Below are 19,614 nucleotides of genomic sequence, written 5' to 3'. Positions count from 1 at the left end.
CTAAGAGAACTACTAGCAAAATCAACTGAGGGAATTTTACCCTCTTCCGCAAGCAATCCCAGCTCAGTGTGGCCACTCGAACTGGCAAACTCAGACCCCTCTCCACAGCGTCTACATCACCTCTACGCAGACCCTCACACGCTCAGCCCAATCCTGCCTCGAATCTGCCTCTGACTGATTATTGTGACTCTGGAAAGAATCCTCTGACCCTCTGGAAAATTATCCTGGACTTCGGCAACTGAATCCTCCACCTACTCATCTAAATCGAACTGCCCTCTTGAGGCTACTACACAGCCCCTGCGCAGCCTCCTAGAGAAATAGCTTCGCCACCGCTCCTAACTCTCCGGAACTGGAATCCTCCTCCAGAATCACTGTATCTGCCCCTCTGCGTCCCTTCTGGCTCAAACTCTCTTCCTCTACTCGACCTTTGAAGCTAGATAGCTTGACCTGCCAAGGAACTCGCACTATTGGTCTATCTCTCCATCTACCCCATTGACCTCCTCTTATAATCTCTTGTTGGCTCACCAACGGCCATGATTAAAACCTCATCAATAGGTAAGATCATCTCTAAGTTGTTCAAATGTGAGTTTCTAGAGAATTCCCACCTTTCTCAATTAATTTCTATTAATTAATTGATTTCCCTAAGTTAGACTTAGGCATTTTTAATTATCAAACAATTAATTTAATTGAGTTGTCTCTAGGTGAAATTTCCAGAAACAATCTATGGGTTCTAGAGATCTCATGTGTTTGAGCCTCTCCACAAAGTTTGAAACTAGAACACTATCTAATGCTACATAAACTAACAGATGGTACATGGCATTATCTCCAAAATCTATGTAGAAATCCAACTCCTTCACCTTCAAACTGGTGAAATACTCTAACTCTTGTCATGTGGCAAGAAGCCTCATTGTTAATGTACCACACGTTGGTGGCTAAGCTCGACATACATGCAATGAGCGAAAACTCATTCTCGAACCGTGTTGCTAATTCATCCACCTCTGCAGTAGCAATAACTTGCTTCTTTTGTTTTCCCTTCATCTAATTAAGGTGTTGGTTGGCATAGTAACCTAGCTGATGGCAGCGAAAACACTTCAACTTGCTTGGATCCTTCTTCTTCTCGCGCTTTCAAGATGACCCATCACTCGGCCCCATTTTGGCCTTAGATTTACAGTTGCTTGCTAGGGCAAGGTTCTCCTCTTCGAATATCTTTTTATGGTCTCCAAGTTGAGCGCCCTCTCGGATTTCCTTCTAGATGAAGTCGTCCAACATCCTCTCCCAACAAAACAAGTGCTCCCGTCCAACAATACACTATACAAACACTACCCATCATTTCATAAAGCCATTAAAGGCAATACGAAGCAGCTCAATTTCTTAGATCATGTCCCCAACAACTACCATGTTGTCCCTCAACTACAGTGTCATAGTCAAGTAAGATGCCACACTCTCACCGTTGGATATTCTTATGCTATGCAACATGTCCCTCAACACCATCTTATGACTCTGATAGTCCCTTTCGTATAGCTTTGTGAGCATATCGCACATCTTCTTTGCAGTATCTTTCTCTGGCAAATGGGGTATCAAATTATCTTTGACCCCATCGGGGAAAATTCTTTGCACCATGGCCTCCTTGACCTCATGCAAGTCACACGAAACTAATCACATGCAATGAAATAACACAGATTTACCTTGGAAACACTAGTTTGGGGAAAACCAACAAACATTGGCAATCTTATTCAGCTTTAGGAGAAATATCTTTTACAGCAGACTTACAAGAAATTGCTCCAACAATTTACAGAGTGAATCAAATCGATCTCAACCCTCACTCAGCCCTTTTACGGCCCACGTGTGTAGCCCAGCAAAAGCTATTTTGCGCACAACGAACTCGGCCTACATGGCCCAAGAGTAAATCAACCCTCTACTACTTGAACTTGCCCTAATCTCGCCACTTGCTAGCTCGACCTAGCTCTTTCTCGCTCTCACCGCCCAAATATTGTGCTTGATTGAATACCCAACTCGTGCCAGTCGATATGTATCTTCTATTGCTTGAATTCTCTATTTAAAACACAAATCCTAATCTCAAGCGAAATCCCTAATTTCAACAATTGAGATTAGATCTCGACTCACTGAGATCAACAGCTACGACTTAATGTTGATTTGGGGTAGAATCGGATGTGCTCTAGCCACGAAAATTGGTCGAGAGGCTAAGGCACATGCAATCTCCAATACCCAGAAATAGTTTGGGCAAATTCTAAACAGTTTGGGCGATATTAAAATAATTAATATTTTTAATGGAGTCCCTAAGTCTAAACTTAGGGAAAATAAAATATTAATGTGAATTAATATAAAACTGTGTTAGAAGGGTCCAAAAGTCATGGATCAAGCCAGATCTAATCTTAGCCGTTGATTAGGGACTTAATCTCGATCGTTGATTTGTCAACAAGAAAAGTATAAGAGGAGGCTTGAGGGTCACTTGGAGAACACGTCGAGTTGATCAAGATTTCAACTTTCTAGGGCTGGGTTTGTTGAGAAAGTTGAGAGAGTGATCAGAGTTGCAGCGGAGGGGTAGTGAATATAGAAGCAGAGAGGCAGAGATAGCACCGAGAGGATCAACACAGTAGCCGGAGAGAGGGACGCAGAAACAACCAAGGGTTCACGCAGAGCCAGCCAGGAGCTCCGCAATGCCCCAGAGGACCAGCGTGGGTGATGCAGAGGGCCAGAGGGCTGACGCAATGCCTCCAGAGGCTGACGCCAGGAAAGCCAGAGTGACATTGGGCTAACGCTCGGCCAAAGAGAGGCTGACGCAGACCCTAGAGGCTGATGTTAGGGTTTTGTGGGGCAGATTGGAGCTATGGAGCTGCCAAAGTGTTTATCCAGGGTTTCAGCTAGAATATCTACTTCTGAGTAGAATGGTACTACTGCCGAGATTTTTCTTTGTTGGGTGAGCCGGATTTGGCACCCAAATTGTATTCTGAAACTACTTAATAAATCAAACCCTCAAATAGTTGCATCGTTTTTCCCGCATTGAGTTTTTTCAGGGACATTAGTCCAAAAACAATGGTGTCACTTGTGTGCTTGTTTCTATTTCCTTCAGTTGATGATATGTAATGTGTTGAGCATGTACTTGTATTTATTTCCAATATTTACATGGTAAATAACTTGTTAATTAACAGAACAAGTAGGTAGGAATAAATCATTAAAGTGCATGAAGGGTTTGTAACATGTCAGACTTAGAAATTCCAACATGGTATCAAAGGGTTGTTGCAGATCACAGAAGAACTGAGGACATCAACCAAGCATAGCAGTAGAAGCAGAAAGCACTTGTCTCGAGTGACAGAAGTTGTTCCTAGCAGAGTAGCAGCAAGGAAGGGGTGACATAGTGCCTACGTCATCAAAATTGAGCAAGGAAGAGGCAGCGCAGAGGTTGAGGGAGGCAAAGGCAAGCTCACGCAGAGCCACACAAAAGCCAGGAGGGCTGACGCGGTTCGCTAAGGAGCCTGATTTGTTGGTACCGGGATTGCGCAGAGCCTAGGAGCTCTAAGCTTCAATTGCTGGGGTTTAGGACGCTGTGGGTAAGTTGCAGAGTGGAGCTAGTGGGGTACTGTAGTCAAAACAGTGCCTAACAGGGCAAGACCAAGGAGGAGGGAGTTGCTACCGAGGGTGTCTAGCCAAGAAATCTGGATCAGTGGTGCAGCGGCACTAAGGATCGAAGTGGGGGCATCTCGACATTGGCAGAAGGGTTTCCAGGAGGGAAATCGAGGCTCAGAAGGAGTCATACCGAGAACTTCCAGGAGGGAAGTAGAGGAGTAATGAGATGGAAGTGAACGGGGTAAGAAACCAGGACAGACTAGACAGAGCCTCAAACTTCGTACTTTGGAAGGCCAGAATCCTATCCGTTCTAGACAGGAATCGTGTCAAGCACTTCGCCTTGAGAACGATAGCTATCCCAGTTGACCCAGCTGATAACGACAAGTACGAGGAGGCAATGGCAAAGGCCAAGAGCATCATCCTTAACGGGGTCAAGGACCATGTAGTACCACATATTGCCGAAAAGGAAACAGCAAATGAGATGTGGGAGGCCCTAAAGAAATTGTACCAGCATACTTCTGTGCAGAGAATGATGTTACTAGAAAATCAGCTGCGAACATACCAGATGCAGAAGGGAGAACAAATCGACCCCTTCCTCAATCGATTTAAGGAGATCTGGGATCAGCTGACTTCCAAAGGGGCAACGTCGAATTCAGAATTGATGGTGAGAACAGCCCTGAACACAGTCTCAGAAGACTGGGAAGTGTTTGTCCAGAGCATACTGGGTAGGGCGACCCTTCCAGATTGGGAGGAAATGTGGGTTGCTCTTCGCCAAGAAGAGATCAGAAGGCAGAGCAAGGTGGGAAGCAGCGGCAAGGGGATTAGAATCAAGAAGAAGGAGGAGGATGTTGCCCTAGCATCTGAGGGAAAGCAAAAGAAACGGAAGAAGGACCTCTCCAAGGTCAAATGCTTCCACTGTGGGGAGCTGGGTCATTATGCGACCCAGTGTCCAAGGAAGAAGAGTAAGGGAGAGGCCTCTGAAACCAAGGCAGAGCACCAACAAGGGCAGCGAAGGAAGTGGAGAAAGACGATGACTATGCGATGAGTGCACACACACCACTTGAGCGGAAGTGGGGAGACATCAAGTTGTAGTCAGACGGACTATAGGCGATGAGGGGCAGGATCCTCGAGGTATCCAGCCTCTTGGATTAGACCTTGCTACGAGAGCCCCGAAGAGGAGTAGCAATGTTGGCGATGTCAGTAGAGACGGATGCGGATGAAGCAACAGAGGGAGCTACAGTGCAAGATTCCCACGATAGCGTGAGGCAGCAGTGCAAGAAGCACGAGAGTGTTACCCCAGTGCAAGATGGCATAGAGAGGTGTTCAACGGTGCAAGATACATGTAGTTGCAACAACGCAAACGTTAGAGAGGGAGCACTTGTCAGCAACAGAGGGAGTTTCAGCATCGAGGGCGTCTCTAGCCTGATAGAGATGTCACAGTTGGGAGATCAGTTACTTACTTCTCAGTAACTGAGTTGCAGTGCAGCAGTTAGCAGTGTTAGTGCTATGGGCAGCACGATGCAACATGATGAGAGGGGTTGTAGTGCAGATGCAGCAGTGGTAGTGGCAGGGCTGTGGACAGCAACACGGATGCAGAGGGAGCTGTCGTACAGATGTAGCAGTGGCAGTGGCAAAGCCATGGGTAGCAGTATAGGATGCAGCAGCGCAAAGGATGTTGGGCAGCAAGACTAGGAACAGCACAGGGACCAATGCCAGATGACCAGGGTGATGCTCGGTAAGGAGTATTACTAGAGCACAGTCCTCGCTAAGAAAGAGTGTTGATTTGGGGTAGCATCAGATGTGCTCTATCCACGAAAATTGGTCGAGAGGCTAAGGCACATGAGATCTCCAATACCCAGAAATGGTTTGGGCAAATTCTAAACAATTTGGGAGATATTAAAATAATTAATACTTTTAATGGAGTCCCTAAGTCTAAAATTAAAGAAAAAAATATTAATGTGAATTAATATAAAACTGTGTTAGAAGGGTCCAAAAGTCATGGATCAAGCCAGATCTAATCTTAGCCATTGATTAGGGACTTAATCTCGACCGTTGATTTGTCAACGAGAAAAGTATAAGAGGAGGCTTGAGGGTCACTTGGAGAACACATCGAGTTGATCAAGATTTCGACTTTCTATGGTTGGGTTTGCTGAGAAAGTTGAGAGAGTGATCATAGTTGCAGCTGAGAGGCAATGAATACAGAAGTAGAGAGGCAGATATAGCACCGGGAGGATCATCGCAGTAGCCGGAGAGAGGGACGCAAAAGCAGCCAAGGGTTCACGCAGAGCCAGCCAGGGCTCACGCAAAGGCAGCCAGGGGTTGCGCAGTGCCTCAAAGGGCCAGCGTGGGTGACGCAAAGGGCTAGAGGGCTAACGCAGTGCCTCCAAAGGCTGACGGAGGCCAAGCCAGAGTGACGTTGGGCTAACTCTGGGCCAGAGAGAGGCTGACAGTCGAGTTTCGTGGGGCAAATTGGAGCTGTGGAGCTGTCCGAGTGTTTATCCGGGGTTTCAGCCGCAATATGTGCTTCCCAGTAGAGTGGTACTACTGCCGAGATTTTTCTCTGTTGGGTGAGCCGGATTTGGCACCCAGATTGTATTTTGAAACTGCTTAATAAATCAAACCCTCAGATAGCTACACCGGTTTTCCCACATTGGGTTTTTCCGGGGACATTCGTCCAAAAACAATGTTGTCGCTTGTGTGTTTGTTTCTATTTCCTTCAGTTGATGATCTGTAATGTGTTGAGCATGTACTTGTATTTATTTCCAGTATTTACATGGTAAATAACTTGTTAATTAATAGAACAAGTAGGTAGGAATAAATCATTAAAGTGCATGAAGGGTTTCTAACGTGTCAGACTTAGAAATTCCAACACTTAATCTGTCCTTGACTTTATCATTTTATAAAAAGGGTAACCAGAGATTAAATTAAACTGTCGTCTAAAGTATTGAATTCATTAAAATAATTGCCATAGAAGATAATTGAGGTGGTTCGTTGCATGTCATGGCACTTGATCCATGCAAACCCACCTTCCAAGCTACAAACTCAATAGTGAAGCTTCAACCTTACAAACAATTATACCTGGAACAGCAAGGAAAGAAAAATTTGGCACCAAAGTTCTACAGACCATATCAAATTAACAAAAAGATCAGCCAAGTAGCATACAGCATGAGCCTCCCTAATAAAAGCCACATTCACAATGTTTTCCATGTATTTTGCGTCAAGAGGGTACTAGGTAAGCACCAAGCAGCATAAACGACACTCCCCACATTAGATAATGAAGGGAAGATCGTTTTAAAACCAGAAGGTATTGTTACCACCAGAGAAAAGAAATTATGATCACAAGTAATTAAAGAATATCTTATTAAGTGGAAGAACCTATAGGAAGAAGAAGCCTCGTGGGAGATGGAAAATTTTTGTCAACAACATCCCTTACTACCTATGCTTTAAGTACAAACCATTTCTTCTGAGCGGGTGGCAATGTTATGTATAAAAATTAATAATATGTTGTTATGTAAGAGGCACGATCAAAGATCATGACCCCTCGTTAAAAGGCACCCAAGGCTATATTTAAACGAGGTCCTTTAGTGTAAATACTAAAAATCAACATCATTCAACTGTTCAAAATTCATCATAAATATATTTTTATTTATTGCATATATATTTGTCTGTAATATTTGTAGTACATTTACTCCTCTGTAGATTACTCAAAATTCTGCAGACATGCAATTGTTTGTACTTGATATGCATATTCATTTATCAGAACTTTGTAATGTCAATGATATCGTCAAAAATTAGGAAACAGAATAATCAAAACATTCTATAGTTCTCCATCTGTTCTAATTGTCACATCATATATTCAAATTGCAAATGTTGATATAATGCTAACAGCCAAAAGAACTTGGTAAAATTGTCATTAAATCTGGATTCTGATGCTGGAGAGGACCTCTGATTCTTCAATGGTTACCAACTTACCATGCCTTATTTAAAGAAATCAACTTTATTTATGTCCACCACTGATCAAGACCAATCAACAAAAATGGCAAGTTCATGGAGGATGGAACATAAAAAAGATAAATTTTAACTGAAAAATCTCTCTAAAGGAATCCAGAAGAGCCTTGATGGTGGCTACATAGTGAACAAAACATAAAAAAGGCACCCAGGGATGCCTTTCCACAGCAGGAAAATTATATGTCCACAGGAGTTTGGCAAAAAAACCATGTTAATGTACAATAATGAAATAGTAGAGACTTTTCTAATATAATATTTGTCCGTATATTACTATGAACTTATAAACAAACAAACAAAAGCTCCATAATTTAGAACATGTTAAGGTATCTCTGCATTCTGGCTCTCCCTATCCAACAAAAAAATGAATGAAAAAGATTTGCAAATCAAACCGTTCAACAAAAACAAAGAGTATTGCAAATTATACATCTTACCGTTGCGAGCCATTTCAAATCAGAATCATTTCCATTCAAGATCAGTTGTGGAAGAAGTACTGGACAACAATTTAGTACAAAACACTTTGGTTCTGCCTTCAGAAAGAAAAGCCCTCTAATCTGAAACAGCCCAATAAAACAGTCATGAAAAAGATACAGATCGATAAAACACCAGTTTAATATCAGTAAAAGAGACCATTAATGTTATGTTCACGGAAACTTAAGATGCTAGAATAACTCTCAAGTATATAGAAACTGAAAACATTTGCCAGAGGGAACACGAAAATTATTTAGAGGAAGAAATTTTCGGTATGAAGCTTCTGGCATAAAAACCTTCATAAAAAATTATCAGATATGAACCACTAGCCACAATATCACTTCAATAATATGGAAACAGACACCAATAAGATTCCAATTTTCAGTATTTTATGGATATAGAGAGAGTAGGAGAGATAACAAGACAGCAAGTGATACTGATATGATCATAGTACCAACAATGTGAACACTCACACACAAGACAACATCAAAGACCATGTAAGCATTAGAGAGGAGATTTCCAAAGCTGTACATATATCTGTACACTTATTTGTATTAATAAATATATAAAGAGTACAAATCCACACTACACTTCAAATGATTACATATTCTTTTATTATGAGCCAATTGCACTCTTCTGTGACGATTAAGCCTATAGGCACCTACTCTTGTGTTTCTCTTGTTCATGGGCTCATCTTCTCTTCTCTTTATGTCTATCGATTATATCTATTTAGGGTGTGTTCGTTGGTCCCATATGATCCTCATTTATCTCCTGTGATCTCAACATGGTATCAGAGCATGTCTGAACCTCTTCTTCTGTATTCAACCATTTCTCTCTTCAAGCTTGTCATTTTCAATCTTGGCCTGACTTTTCTCTCCAGCGCACTTTTATTACAGCACGTTCACTCTTTAAAGAGTGTGCTGCACTAGCATCGTTATCTTCTCTGTTTATTACAAGTCAGGGATGAGAATTTACAGCAGAAAATCTTTAACAGATCTAAAACCTCAGTATTGGCAACCTGAGAATTGCTATAAAATAATGACCATCACATGCATAGCAGTATCCCTCTGCTGTCTGAAAATATTCTTAGTATTTAACGAGCATAACATCTCCTTAACTTGGACATGGAATTTTCATAGTTGCATAAGCTGGTTTCATAATTTGGATTTCTTTTGCAAAGCACAACATGCAAAGAAATTTATTCAGTAAAAAGTAAAGAAATCTACCAAGGGCTATCTTTATCAATCTGGGGTTTGGATCAATGTCTTAAAACTTGGACTGAAACTTGGAATCGGGCAAGGATCAACTCAAGCTCAGACTTGGACTTGGCCATGACTTGGACCAATCTGATTTTAATGATTCAGTTTACAAAAAAAATACATAAAATATTTAAATTTTAATGAAAAGAATATATTTTTAAAATTCCAAACTTTTAGAGACAAAATATGCAAAATTTACTCATGTATATACCATTTAATGCTGAATATATTAAAATGGCACGTAGTGCAATAGATATGAGCAACAAAATACATAATCAGTGAGGCTCTAAATAGCCTCTACAGTCCAAAATCAGGCTACAAACTACTAGCCAACGGTCTACCACATACTGCATAGTACGAATCACTGGTCAACATGATCAACTATCAAACTCATCACCACTGCAAGAAATGGGATCCTCTGCATGACCTACAAAAGCATCCTCTGCCTCAAAGTCTTCGACTTGCCAAACTCAGCGACATTTGAGGCTATAATAGTAATTCTAGCAGAAGCATGAACTACACAACTAGTGTTTGCATGTACCATGCTTGGTGCTATGCTGTCACTTTAATTTACTGTGTCTCTTGCTAGGGGATCCAGATCCAAACCAATCCCCCCAAAATCCAAGTCATCGATATCAAAACCAAGAATAAGCTATGCTGACTTAGACTCTTCTATCCATTCTAAGGTTGGATGAACAACATCCAACATGATGGGGTCTATATCATGTCTTCTGCTTAGCCACTAGTTGCGCCTTAGTCAGAGGTTGTACTGCACAAAGACAAAAGCATTTAACTATTTTTGGTCCAAACATTTTCTCTTCTTTGTGTGAATCCGATCAAAGGAAAACCAGTTGTGCTCACACCTAGAAGCACTGCAAGTTTGACATAGGACTCGCATTGCAAAATTTTGCAATTGAAGGCATTGGCTACCAAAAGACTCCCACAAACATTCTACAAATAGACAGTTAATTCAACAAGTTAGATTATAACGATTACCCACCAAAAAGTGGGTAACCCATAGGAGAAAACTTTTTCTCCTCCTTGGACAGCCAGCCAACCAGCACCCCTATTTGATCAACACATAACACAATGCCAAGATCCTCCCCTTCTTGCTCTGGTTAGACTTCTCTCTCCCATCCAGCATTCCTTCTTGAAGGAAGGTGGGACATCCATTGGGAGGTACTTTAGACATTTTGTAATCATGTGCTTTCACTTAATCTTATCGGCATACTAATATGGTTCAAGGGGAAACAGGATGATTGACCAATCCTGACTGTATTCTTGTTTCCTCACTTCACCCAGGGGGTTAGTCTTCAACTCTAGTTGAGTGAGACCTTGTTTGAGGCCTTAGGGTTATAAGAAGGGCACTACTAGGGAGGCTCTGATTGAAGTAGTGTGTCCAAGATATTCCAGACTTACCAATTTTATCTTTCCTATTATTCCATATCTATTCCTTGCTTTGAAGCTCACTGGTCATGGGGATTGGCACCTTTTCATCCTCATCCTTGAGTCTAGGCCGAAAAACCTTGCCCTAGAAATTGATGTAACTAAAAGAAAGACAAAAGCATAAGAAAGCCATACTAGAAAAAAAATGCAAAGGATGGCTGGGATAAAGTATGGCTAGGATATTGTTGGAAATACTGAGAGGGGGGTGAATCAGTGTTTCACTTTTCTTTACAATATAGTATGAAAATCATTAACCAATAACATCACATCAAGAAATGAACAAAAATTATATGAACTATTTATTTATATTACAAAGGAAGCTACAACTTCCAGTTTACCAGCTACAACTAGAAGGGTTACAACTCCAAGATATTTTCCAGCCACTACTAGAAGGAGTTACAACCCTTGGTTTGCCAGCATCCACTGGAAGGAGGAAACAACCTCCTGAAGGAAGCTACAACTTCCTTCCCTAACACCACCCCACCACTCTTTATAATAAAAGATAAAACAAAACTCTTGGGCTCTTTTACTAGGGATAGTGGCCCAATTACAATAATATTCAACCACTGCAAACTCTTCTAAATCATTTACATCTTGATCTTTGACATATTCTTCTTGTTCTTTTTCTGAGGACCAAACCTTCCAAACTTTCCTTCCCTCCTAGCCATGGAAGCAAATGCTTGGACTTCCTCATTTGATCCTACATTGCTTTTTGCCTTCAACCTGGTTTCTTCAATCTTACACCATGATCTTGGTTCACTGAATGGGGTAGCTTCCTTTTTTCCATAGATGCTTGATGTAAAGCTACCCCATTCCTCTAGTAGTGCATTGAGCATTATGATGGTCATTTCTTTGTCGGACATTATTTCTCCCAACTCTTGTAGTTGGTATTTCTAATACCCTCATGAAGTATGAGGCTATTCCATCTTCCTTTGAGATCTTCGTTTTGTATAGCTCGTTTTTCAAAGATATCACTTCTCCAGTAGTACTTACAAAGAACAATTCTACTAAATTGTCATATATTTCTTTTGATGCCTCCAACTCCGCTACATATGGAATGAGGGGATCCTTGATGGATTCTATAAGAATCCTTTGAGCCCTTATTTCCTCTTTCTTATATTTGGCTAGAGCTTGAGCTTCTTCCTTTGGAGGCTTAATGATTGAACCCTTAACATGTTCAACAAATTCATTTTCTACGAGGATCAAATATGTCATCTTCTTCCATGTAAGAAAGTTTGATGACCCAACCAATTTGTTGCTTTCCTTGCAAAATGAAGTCATTTTGATAGCAAATTCAGTCATAGATATAGAGGTACTTACTTGTCAAGTGAAGCTGCCCCTTGATGAAGATATCTTCAACTTGATGCCTTCTTGATTTTGATGATGATGTTGATAATAGAAGATGTCTTCTTAATGAAGGTGTCTTCCTTCAATAGTGATCCTTCAATGAGAGGGAGATCACCTTGATTCCTTGATGATGATGACAGTGCCTCTTCTTGCTTCTCTTGGATGTAGAGACTTCAAGATGCTTCAACGAGTAGTCCTTCTTTGAGTGGAGGTAGGGTCTTGTAGATCTTTTCTTTGTGATGATGATGTGAGCTTCTCAAGAATGCTTCAAGTGAATAACCCTTCTTTGGATGAGCTAGGGTTTTGAGGTCTTCTTTCTTTGAGATGTGATGATCCTTGAGATAAATGGTTCTTTTTTATGATTGATGCTCTTGATGATGTTCTTGTGCTTTGGCCCTTGAGTGTCCTTCTTTAAGTTGCCTTTCCTTGTCTTGTCACCTTAGCTTTGATACCATGTTGAGAAATCTAGGGCAGCTAGATTAGGTGATTTCTCTTATTTTTTATAATTGCTTGTGATGTATTTTGCTTAAGTTAATTTGCTTCTTCTTTTACTTGTTATTATTATGTGTTCTTTTCATCAAACAACTACCAAACCATAAAGAACAATAAAACAAAAGGACACAAGATATAGGTGATCAGTCGGGGCCAAAACCTCTCCAACTGAGAGGAAAACCCACCAGAATTCTTCTCTTCTTATAGAACTTCAATTGATGAATTCCCAAACCAATGACCCTTGACCAAGGCCCCTCCAAGACCAAGTCAAAAGAACAGTAAAACAAAAGGACACAAGATATAGGTGATCAGTCGAGGCCAAAACTTCTCCAACTGAGAGGAAAACCCACTAGAATTCTTCTCTTCTTATAGAACTTCAATTGACGAATTCCCAAACTAATGACCCTTGACCAAGACCCCTCCAAGACCAAGTCAAACCTTTCCTCTTGATGAGATTTCCTTCCAGCAACTTCGACCCTCCGGTAGATACTTCTGCAATTTTGACTTCCTAGAAGATTCTTCTGCAATTTCGGCCTCCAACAGTTTCTTCTGTAGAAACCCTAGATCACACGTGTGGCTAGAATATGGATGAATTTGTCTTCTTTCTCCTTCGCTTGAGATGGAATCTTCTTCTTATCAATTCAACTTGCAAGGGAGACTTTCTGACCCAAAACTCTGGCTCTCTTGGAGCAACTATGATTCGGTATCTTATGCTACAAGATGATCCCATAACCTTCGCACGTGTGGACGAATATAGCCCAAAATAGATCTAGAGTGCTTCACTCTTCCTTCTTCTTTCTTCGCTAGGTATTAAGCTACTTTCTCTATCTTGATCGAACTTCTCTTAATGCTTGAGTGAGTGTGTCTTGAATGAGGTCAAGTACTCCTTTATATAGGCTATCTTGAGCCCTCAAAGAGGCCGACTTCACCTTCTAGATAGGTTGACTTGCTTGTTAGCACTTGATGAGGTCTTGGAGGATCTTTTGACTCTATTTTGACTCAAATAAAATGTCCGAGAAGGGTGTTTCATACATGACAATGACTTTCTAGACTTGTAGACTCAATGACAAGCCCTACAAGCTCTAAATGGGAGCCTAACCTATAAAATAAATTTCCTTGAGCATGAAACCCATGCCTCAAGAATAACAATAATAAATTTATTTTTCTCATTACATTAAATACATAAAAATCATGATTACATATGTCATTATGAAGATCGAACCTAGTTACATATTTCAACACTTGACACCCCAGATGTTCAAATGTTGAGCCCATGAAGCTTGATGTTGGAGATATTGATGATGTGCCCAATGGACCTAGGATGCCCCCCAGCTAGCCTTAACATGGTTTGATGGGCATTGCTTGTTCCAGAACCCAGATGATGATGGTCATCCTTGAGATGATAAGTGAAGGCTTGCAAATCACCTTTTAGCCCCAATACTTGAGTAGGAGAGTACCACATCACTCCTCTTTCCCTTTAGATGATGACGTTGGGAACCATGAGATGACATAATGGTATGGAGACACTTTGGAGACACGCCCATGATACTAGAGCTACTTTTTGGAGTCTAGAGCACCCATTAGCCCAATCGGTACTTACTTGTGGCATTTAGAGCTCATTTGGGGAATGATGTCATAGTGGAGGAGATATTTCTCCCACATGTGTGGGTATTTTTGGCATCTTATGTTATATTTTTAAGCTATAAGGTTGGTTTGTAACCACTCTCTTGTAGAACACTCGAAGTAAACTTGTAATTAGGACTTGTTACTTGTATTATTATAGAAATGAGTGGAATAAGTCTCATATAAATAGAGACTACCCTCATTTCATTTTCATCATCACACATTCTATTCTCCTCTCCAAATAGAGTGTGAATCGGTGTTTTTTGCTACAATGGGCAAGATGTAATCTTTTTACATTGGGACTTTCTTGTGGAATCGATTTTTGCATGGACATGTTATTCTAGGATTGAAAGAGCATTTTTGGAGGATTTTGTACGTTGATCACTTTATCATTGATATTGTGCATATTCAATGTATGAAGTAGGGTTTCTATTGTGCCATAACTAAATGCTTTATTTATGTTGAAATCTTGCTACAATGTTGCATGCAAAAATTGTTCTCCTTAAGGCCTATAGGGAAACTCTAAACGTGAATTCCCTATATTTAATTTTTCCCCTCACAAGAATAACAGTTAGGGCTTTAAAAGTAGATGCCCTAGCCATCCCCCTTACTCCATCAAAGTCTTTCCCTTGAAATTGATCACTAAAAGATTCCATTAAACCCTAGTAGGATAAGGCACTAATCATTTGTGTGTTGATCATCCATAATCTTCATTAAATTTCATTTTTTTCTCCTATTCCTAGACATCTAGGTTTAGTTGCTAAGGTTTCTAGAGAAGGTTTATGCATAAAAGTGAATTTTGTGTGGATGTTTGTGGTTTATAAACTAGGATTTGCATCTATAAATCATATAAAGGAAAAATCTAGAATAGGGCATGGTAAATCTTCCTCATTTAGGGCTGACGTCATCCTTATTTTTTATGTTTATGCATCATACAAGCATTGGTTAACTTTCTAACAAAACCCTAGTCCCTATTGGAAGGCCTTTGTTCCCTTATTGATTATCATTAGAAGGCATTTTCTTTGGCTGCTATATGACATTGTGCACTTTATTGTTGTATATCAATCAAACCCTAATTTATGGTAGCCTCATCTTTGCCCTGTGAATAGAGTATTTGAACCCCAATATAGAATATCTAGGCCTTTTTACGCTTTTTCCAATACTTTAGGCCATATTATATGTTGAGAAATGTAACTAGTATCGATCTTCATAATTGTTGTCTACCTCATGACATGAAGTATTTGTCAAAAGAAAGAAAAAGAAAAATTTATTGTAAGAAAAAATTGTTTATAAGCATGGGTTTCATGCTTTATTTATTTTATTTCTAGGTCAAAGCACATATTATGTGCTTCTAGGGTTTGTGTCATGAGCCTTAGTCCTTGTCATCATGTAATAGACCCTTCTTGGGCTTTGTATATCAAGAAAGAAATTTGTAGCTGAGTCAAAAATGTCATTTATGCCTCCTCCACCAAGTCGACGTCAAGAAATTGTCAAGTCAACCTTGTGAAGGGATTTGACTGCCTTGAAGAGACTATATATACAGCTAAGCACTCAACCTATTATGGCATCCCAATTTCTCATATTCAATCTGCAATTGATACACAAGAAAAAGGGTGTGAAGGCAAGGAAAAGTAGACGAATATTCAAGCGAAGGTGAAGAAGGTTTTTGTCTAACAAAGGAGAACGGAAATTTACCTTATGACAATCCATACACAAGAACTCGATCTGCAATTTAGTGAAGAAAGGAAATTCAAGACACAGAAAATGAGTCTATCTTATTGCAAAAAGTGAAGGAAGCCTAGCTAAGAAGACTAGAAGCTTGGCAATGAAGAAAAGTCTGAACGTCGTCATATTTTGCCACATGTGCAAGAAGACTGAGGTACGGCAAGGCCAAAGGGGTACAAGATTAAAATAGCAGACCAAAGATTTCAGAAGTGAAAGAGAGGGTCGAGACCCTGGTTGACCTGTTTTGATGTGCTTAAATTATGTTGACTATTGAAGGGCTTGACTAGAGTTTGACTAGTCTTTTCTTAGAGGCTGACTTGGTGGTTGGAGGAAGGTTCTTGGTCTAGTAGTCTTGATTGTCTCATTTGATTTGGTTCTAAAGAAAAGAAGAGAAGTTTTTGGGTTTTCCCCTAGAAGAGGGGTTTTTCCCTAGCTGAGAGCCTGCATCTTGTGTCCTTGTTGTTTTGATCTTTATGCTTCTATGTTTTGGTAGTTCCTTGACGATAAGAAGACACAAAAGAAGATAATAAGAATACAAAGAAATCACAAGTAATTATCAAGGTAACAAAATCTTTTTGCCTTTATGATTTTCTAACATGGTATCAGAGCTAAGGAAGGGAAAAGGCAGCTTGAAGATCTTTGGCTTATTGAAATTTCTAAGTCTATCCATTAGAAATTTAATCTGTATTTTGTTGGTTTATTTCTTCTACTTGTTAAATTCGAACAAGTTATTTAAAACATATAAATAACGAAATAAACACAATACAGTCTCAACATCTACAGATCATCAACTGAAAGAAAACAAACACACAAGTGACACCGTTATTTTTGGACAAATGTCCCCGGAAAAACCCAATGTGGGAAAACCGGTGTAGCTATTCTGAGGGTTTATTATTATGCAGTATTTCCTTGAGTACAACTGGGTGCCAAACTGGCTCACCCAACAGAGAAAAATAACTACCTAGTACCAGCAATACCTCTCTATTCAAAAACAGATATTCAGAAAACTTGTCCCACGAAACCCTTTCCAATGACTCTAAAGCATTGCACTAGCCCTTCTAGCCTCTGCGTCAGCCCTCCAAGGCACTGCACAGCCTCTGGGACCCTCTACATCACTCCAGCTACTCTCTACGTGGATGACGCAGTCCCTCAAGCCTTTGTGTTGTCTCTGTTGGGATCTGTGTGGCCTGCTCTCGCTGTTGCTCTCGCTCTCTACTTCTGCACTGGTGCCTTGGCATTGTCTCTGCCTCTCTGTCCAGTACTCACTGTCCCTCATTGTTGATCACTGATTCAACTTTGCTTAGCAACCCCACTCTAGCAAATCGAATAACTGATCACTTTGGTGTGTTCTCCAACTGACCCTCAAGCCTCCTCTTATACTTTTCATGTTGGTCCTTCAACGACCGAGATTACATCTCTAATCAACAGCTAAGATTAGATTTGGTTTGATCCATGTCTTTTGGAACCTTCTAACCCAGTTTTATATTAATATCCATTAATATTTTATTTTTCCTAAGTTTAGACTTAGGAACTCCAATAGAAATATTAATTATTTTAATATCTCCTAAACCGAGTAGAATCTGCCCAAACCATTTTTGGGTCTTGGAGATCTCATGTGCTTTAGTCTCTCCACCAATTTTCATGGCTAGAGCACATCCGATGTTACCCCAAATCAACATGGCTCTCATCACCTAGTTGGAGTTGGCATATCTCTAAATCAATTTTGCAGATCCTTTACGAAGAATTCTGAAGCAATTATGTGACAACTTCTGAGACCAATTGTGAAATTTCTAAGAAGGTCTAATACAATTCTCAACATAACAAGTAATCCGAACTTTTTACAAAATACCTCCTCTACATCAACTGATGAGAATATGCTACAATATACAGTTGCAAGCTAAGGGATCTGAAGCCCAGTTATAAGGATATCTCTTACTTAGGAGAAGTACCATAAGTTGCCTGTAGATGGTACTTGGGAGGGACATCTTAGCCTGGTTGGTGTTGAGATCTTAGTTATAGTTTGGCCTTGATGATGTCTAGATCCCAGTGTGAGAGGGTATCTTGGTCTTGTGGAGCTCTGTTTTAGTGCTTGACCTTGATGATACCTGGATCCCTGAGGGTTGGTGTCTTCGCATGAAGGCCTAGACGGTATTTATATCCTGTTGGATTGATACCATGGTTGTAGCTTGATGGTACCTATATTGGCAAGTTGCCTTGATGACACCTTAGTCCCTGTTAGTGTCTTAGATCCTTGTATTAGCATCTTGGAAATGACACTTAGATCCTTGAGTCGATGGATCTTTGAAATAGTGTCTTGACACTTGGATCTTTAATGTGATACCTTGGTGGTTTGGTAACTAGCATTGCGTATGTTGTTGTACTCTTCGTGGAACACTTCAAATTGAGGTCAACCTTGTATCGGTTGAACAATTATGAACACCTCCCTCGTTAAGAGGGAGTGTTGAGAGATGTAACTAATATCAATCTTCATAATTGTTGTCTAGCTGATGACATGATGTATTTGTTAAAAGAAAGAAAAAGAAAAATTTATTGTAAAATAAAATTATTTATAAGCATGGGTTTCATGCTTATTTATTTTATTTCTAGGTCAAAGCACCCATTGTGTGCTTCTAGGGTTTGTGTCATGAGTCTTAGTCCTTGTCATCATGTAATAGACCCTTCTTGGGCTTTGTATATCAAGAAAGAAATTTGTAATTGAGTCAAAAATATCATTTATGCCTCCTCCACCAAGTCGGCCTCAAGAAACTGTCAAGTCAGCCTCATGAAGGGATTCAACCACCTTGAAGAGACTATATATAGCTAAGCACTCGACCTATTATGGCATCTCAATATCTCATATTCAATCTGCAATCGATACACAAGAAAAAGGGTGTGAAGACAAGGAAAAGTAGAAGAATATTCAAGCAAAGGTGAAGAAGATTTATGTCTAGCAAAGGAGACCGAAAATTTACCTTATGACAGTCCATATACAAGAAGAACTCGATCTGCAATTTAGTGAAGAAAGGAAATGTGAGACACATAGAAAAGGAGTCTATCTTATTGCAAAAAGTGAAGGAAGCCTAGCAAAGAAGACTAGAAGCCTAGCAATGAAGAAGCGGTTTGAAAGTTGTCATATTTTGCCACATTGTGAGAAGACTGAGGAACTGCAGGGCCGAAGGTACAAGATTAAAATAGCAAGTTGAAGATTCCAAAAGTGAAAGACAGGGTTGAGACCCTGGTTGATGTTAATTTTTCTTAGAGCTATATTGTTATTTGCTTTAGATAATTGCATTTCATTTTTTACACATTGAATTCACCCCACAGCATCATAACATTATTCAGCAACATATGCAATTATATAGAAAGAACAATATCATCATCAATGCAATGGAACATAAAGGAACAATAGAATAAAATAATTCACACATAGACACCAGGATTGGTCGGAGACCAGGGAAAAACCCCACAACGGGGAAAACCCTTTCAAATTCTTCTTCTTATTAGAATGTCCTAAAATGTTCAACAAAGAGAGTAGAATAATCCAATCCTTTATCCACAAGACTATCCAGCAAAATCAACTAAACAACGTCGAAGAGATGAATCCAACAACACTACTAATCAAAGTCATGATCCAAAAGCCTGCGGTCAACATCTATGGTCA

General features: G+C 40.0%; 1 protein-coding gene across 6 annotated transcripts in view; it reads right to left on the bottom strand.

Moving 5' to 3' along the window:
• ATM (Serine/Threonine-kinase ATM-like protein) overlaps positions 1-19,614 on the bottom strand; it is a 533,430-nt gene that overhangs the window by 323,502 nt on the left and 190,314 nt on the right. For all 6 annotated transcript variants that reach the window (XM_089417581.1, XM_089417585.1, XM_089417584.1 and 3 more), the window contains one exon: positions 8,025-8,144. In XM_089417581.1, coding sequence (XP_089273707.1) covers positions 8,025-8,144 — 120 coding nt within the window. The remainder of the gene's footprint in view (positions 1-8,024; positions 8,145-19,614) is intronic.

This window comes from Pinus tabuliformis, chromosome 3_2 (genome assembly GCF_031772625.1).
Source record: "Pinus tabuliformis cultivar Carrire ecotype Pingquan chromosome 3_2, CPIR1, whole genome shotgun sequence".
NCBI lineage: Eukaryota > Viridiplantae > Streptophyta > Pinopsida > Pinales > Pinaceae > Pinus > Pinus tabuliformis.
This window is presented reverse-complemented; position numbering and strand designations above follow the sequence as displayed.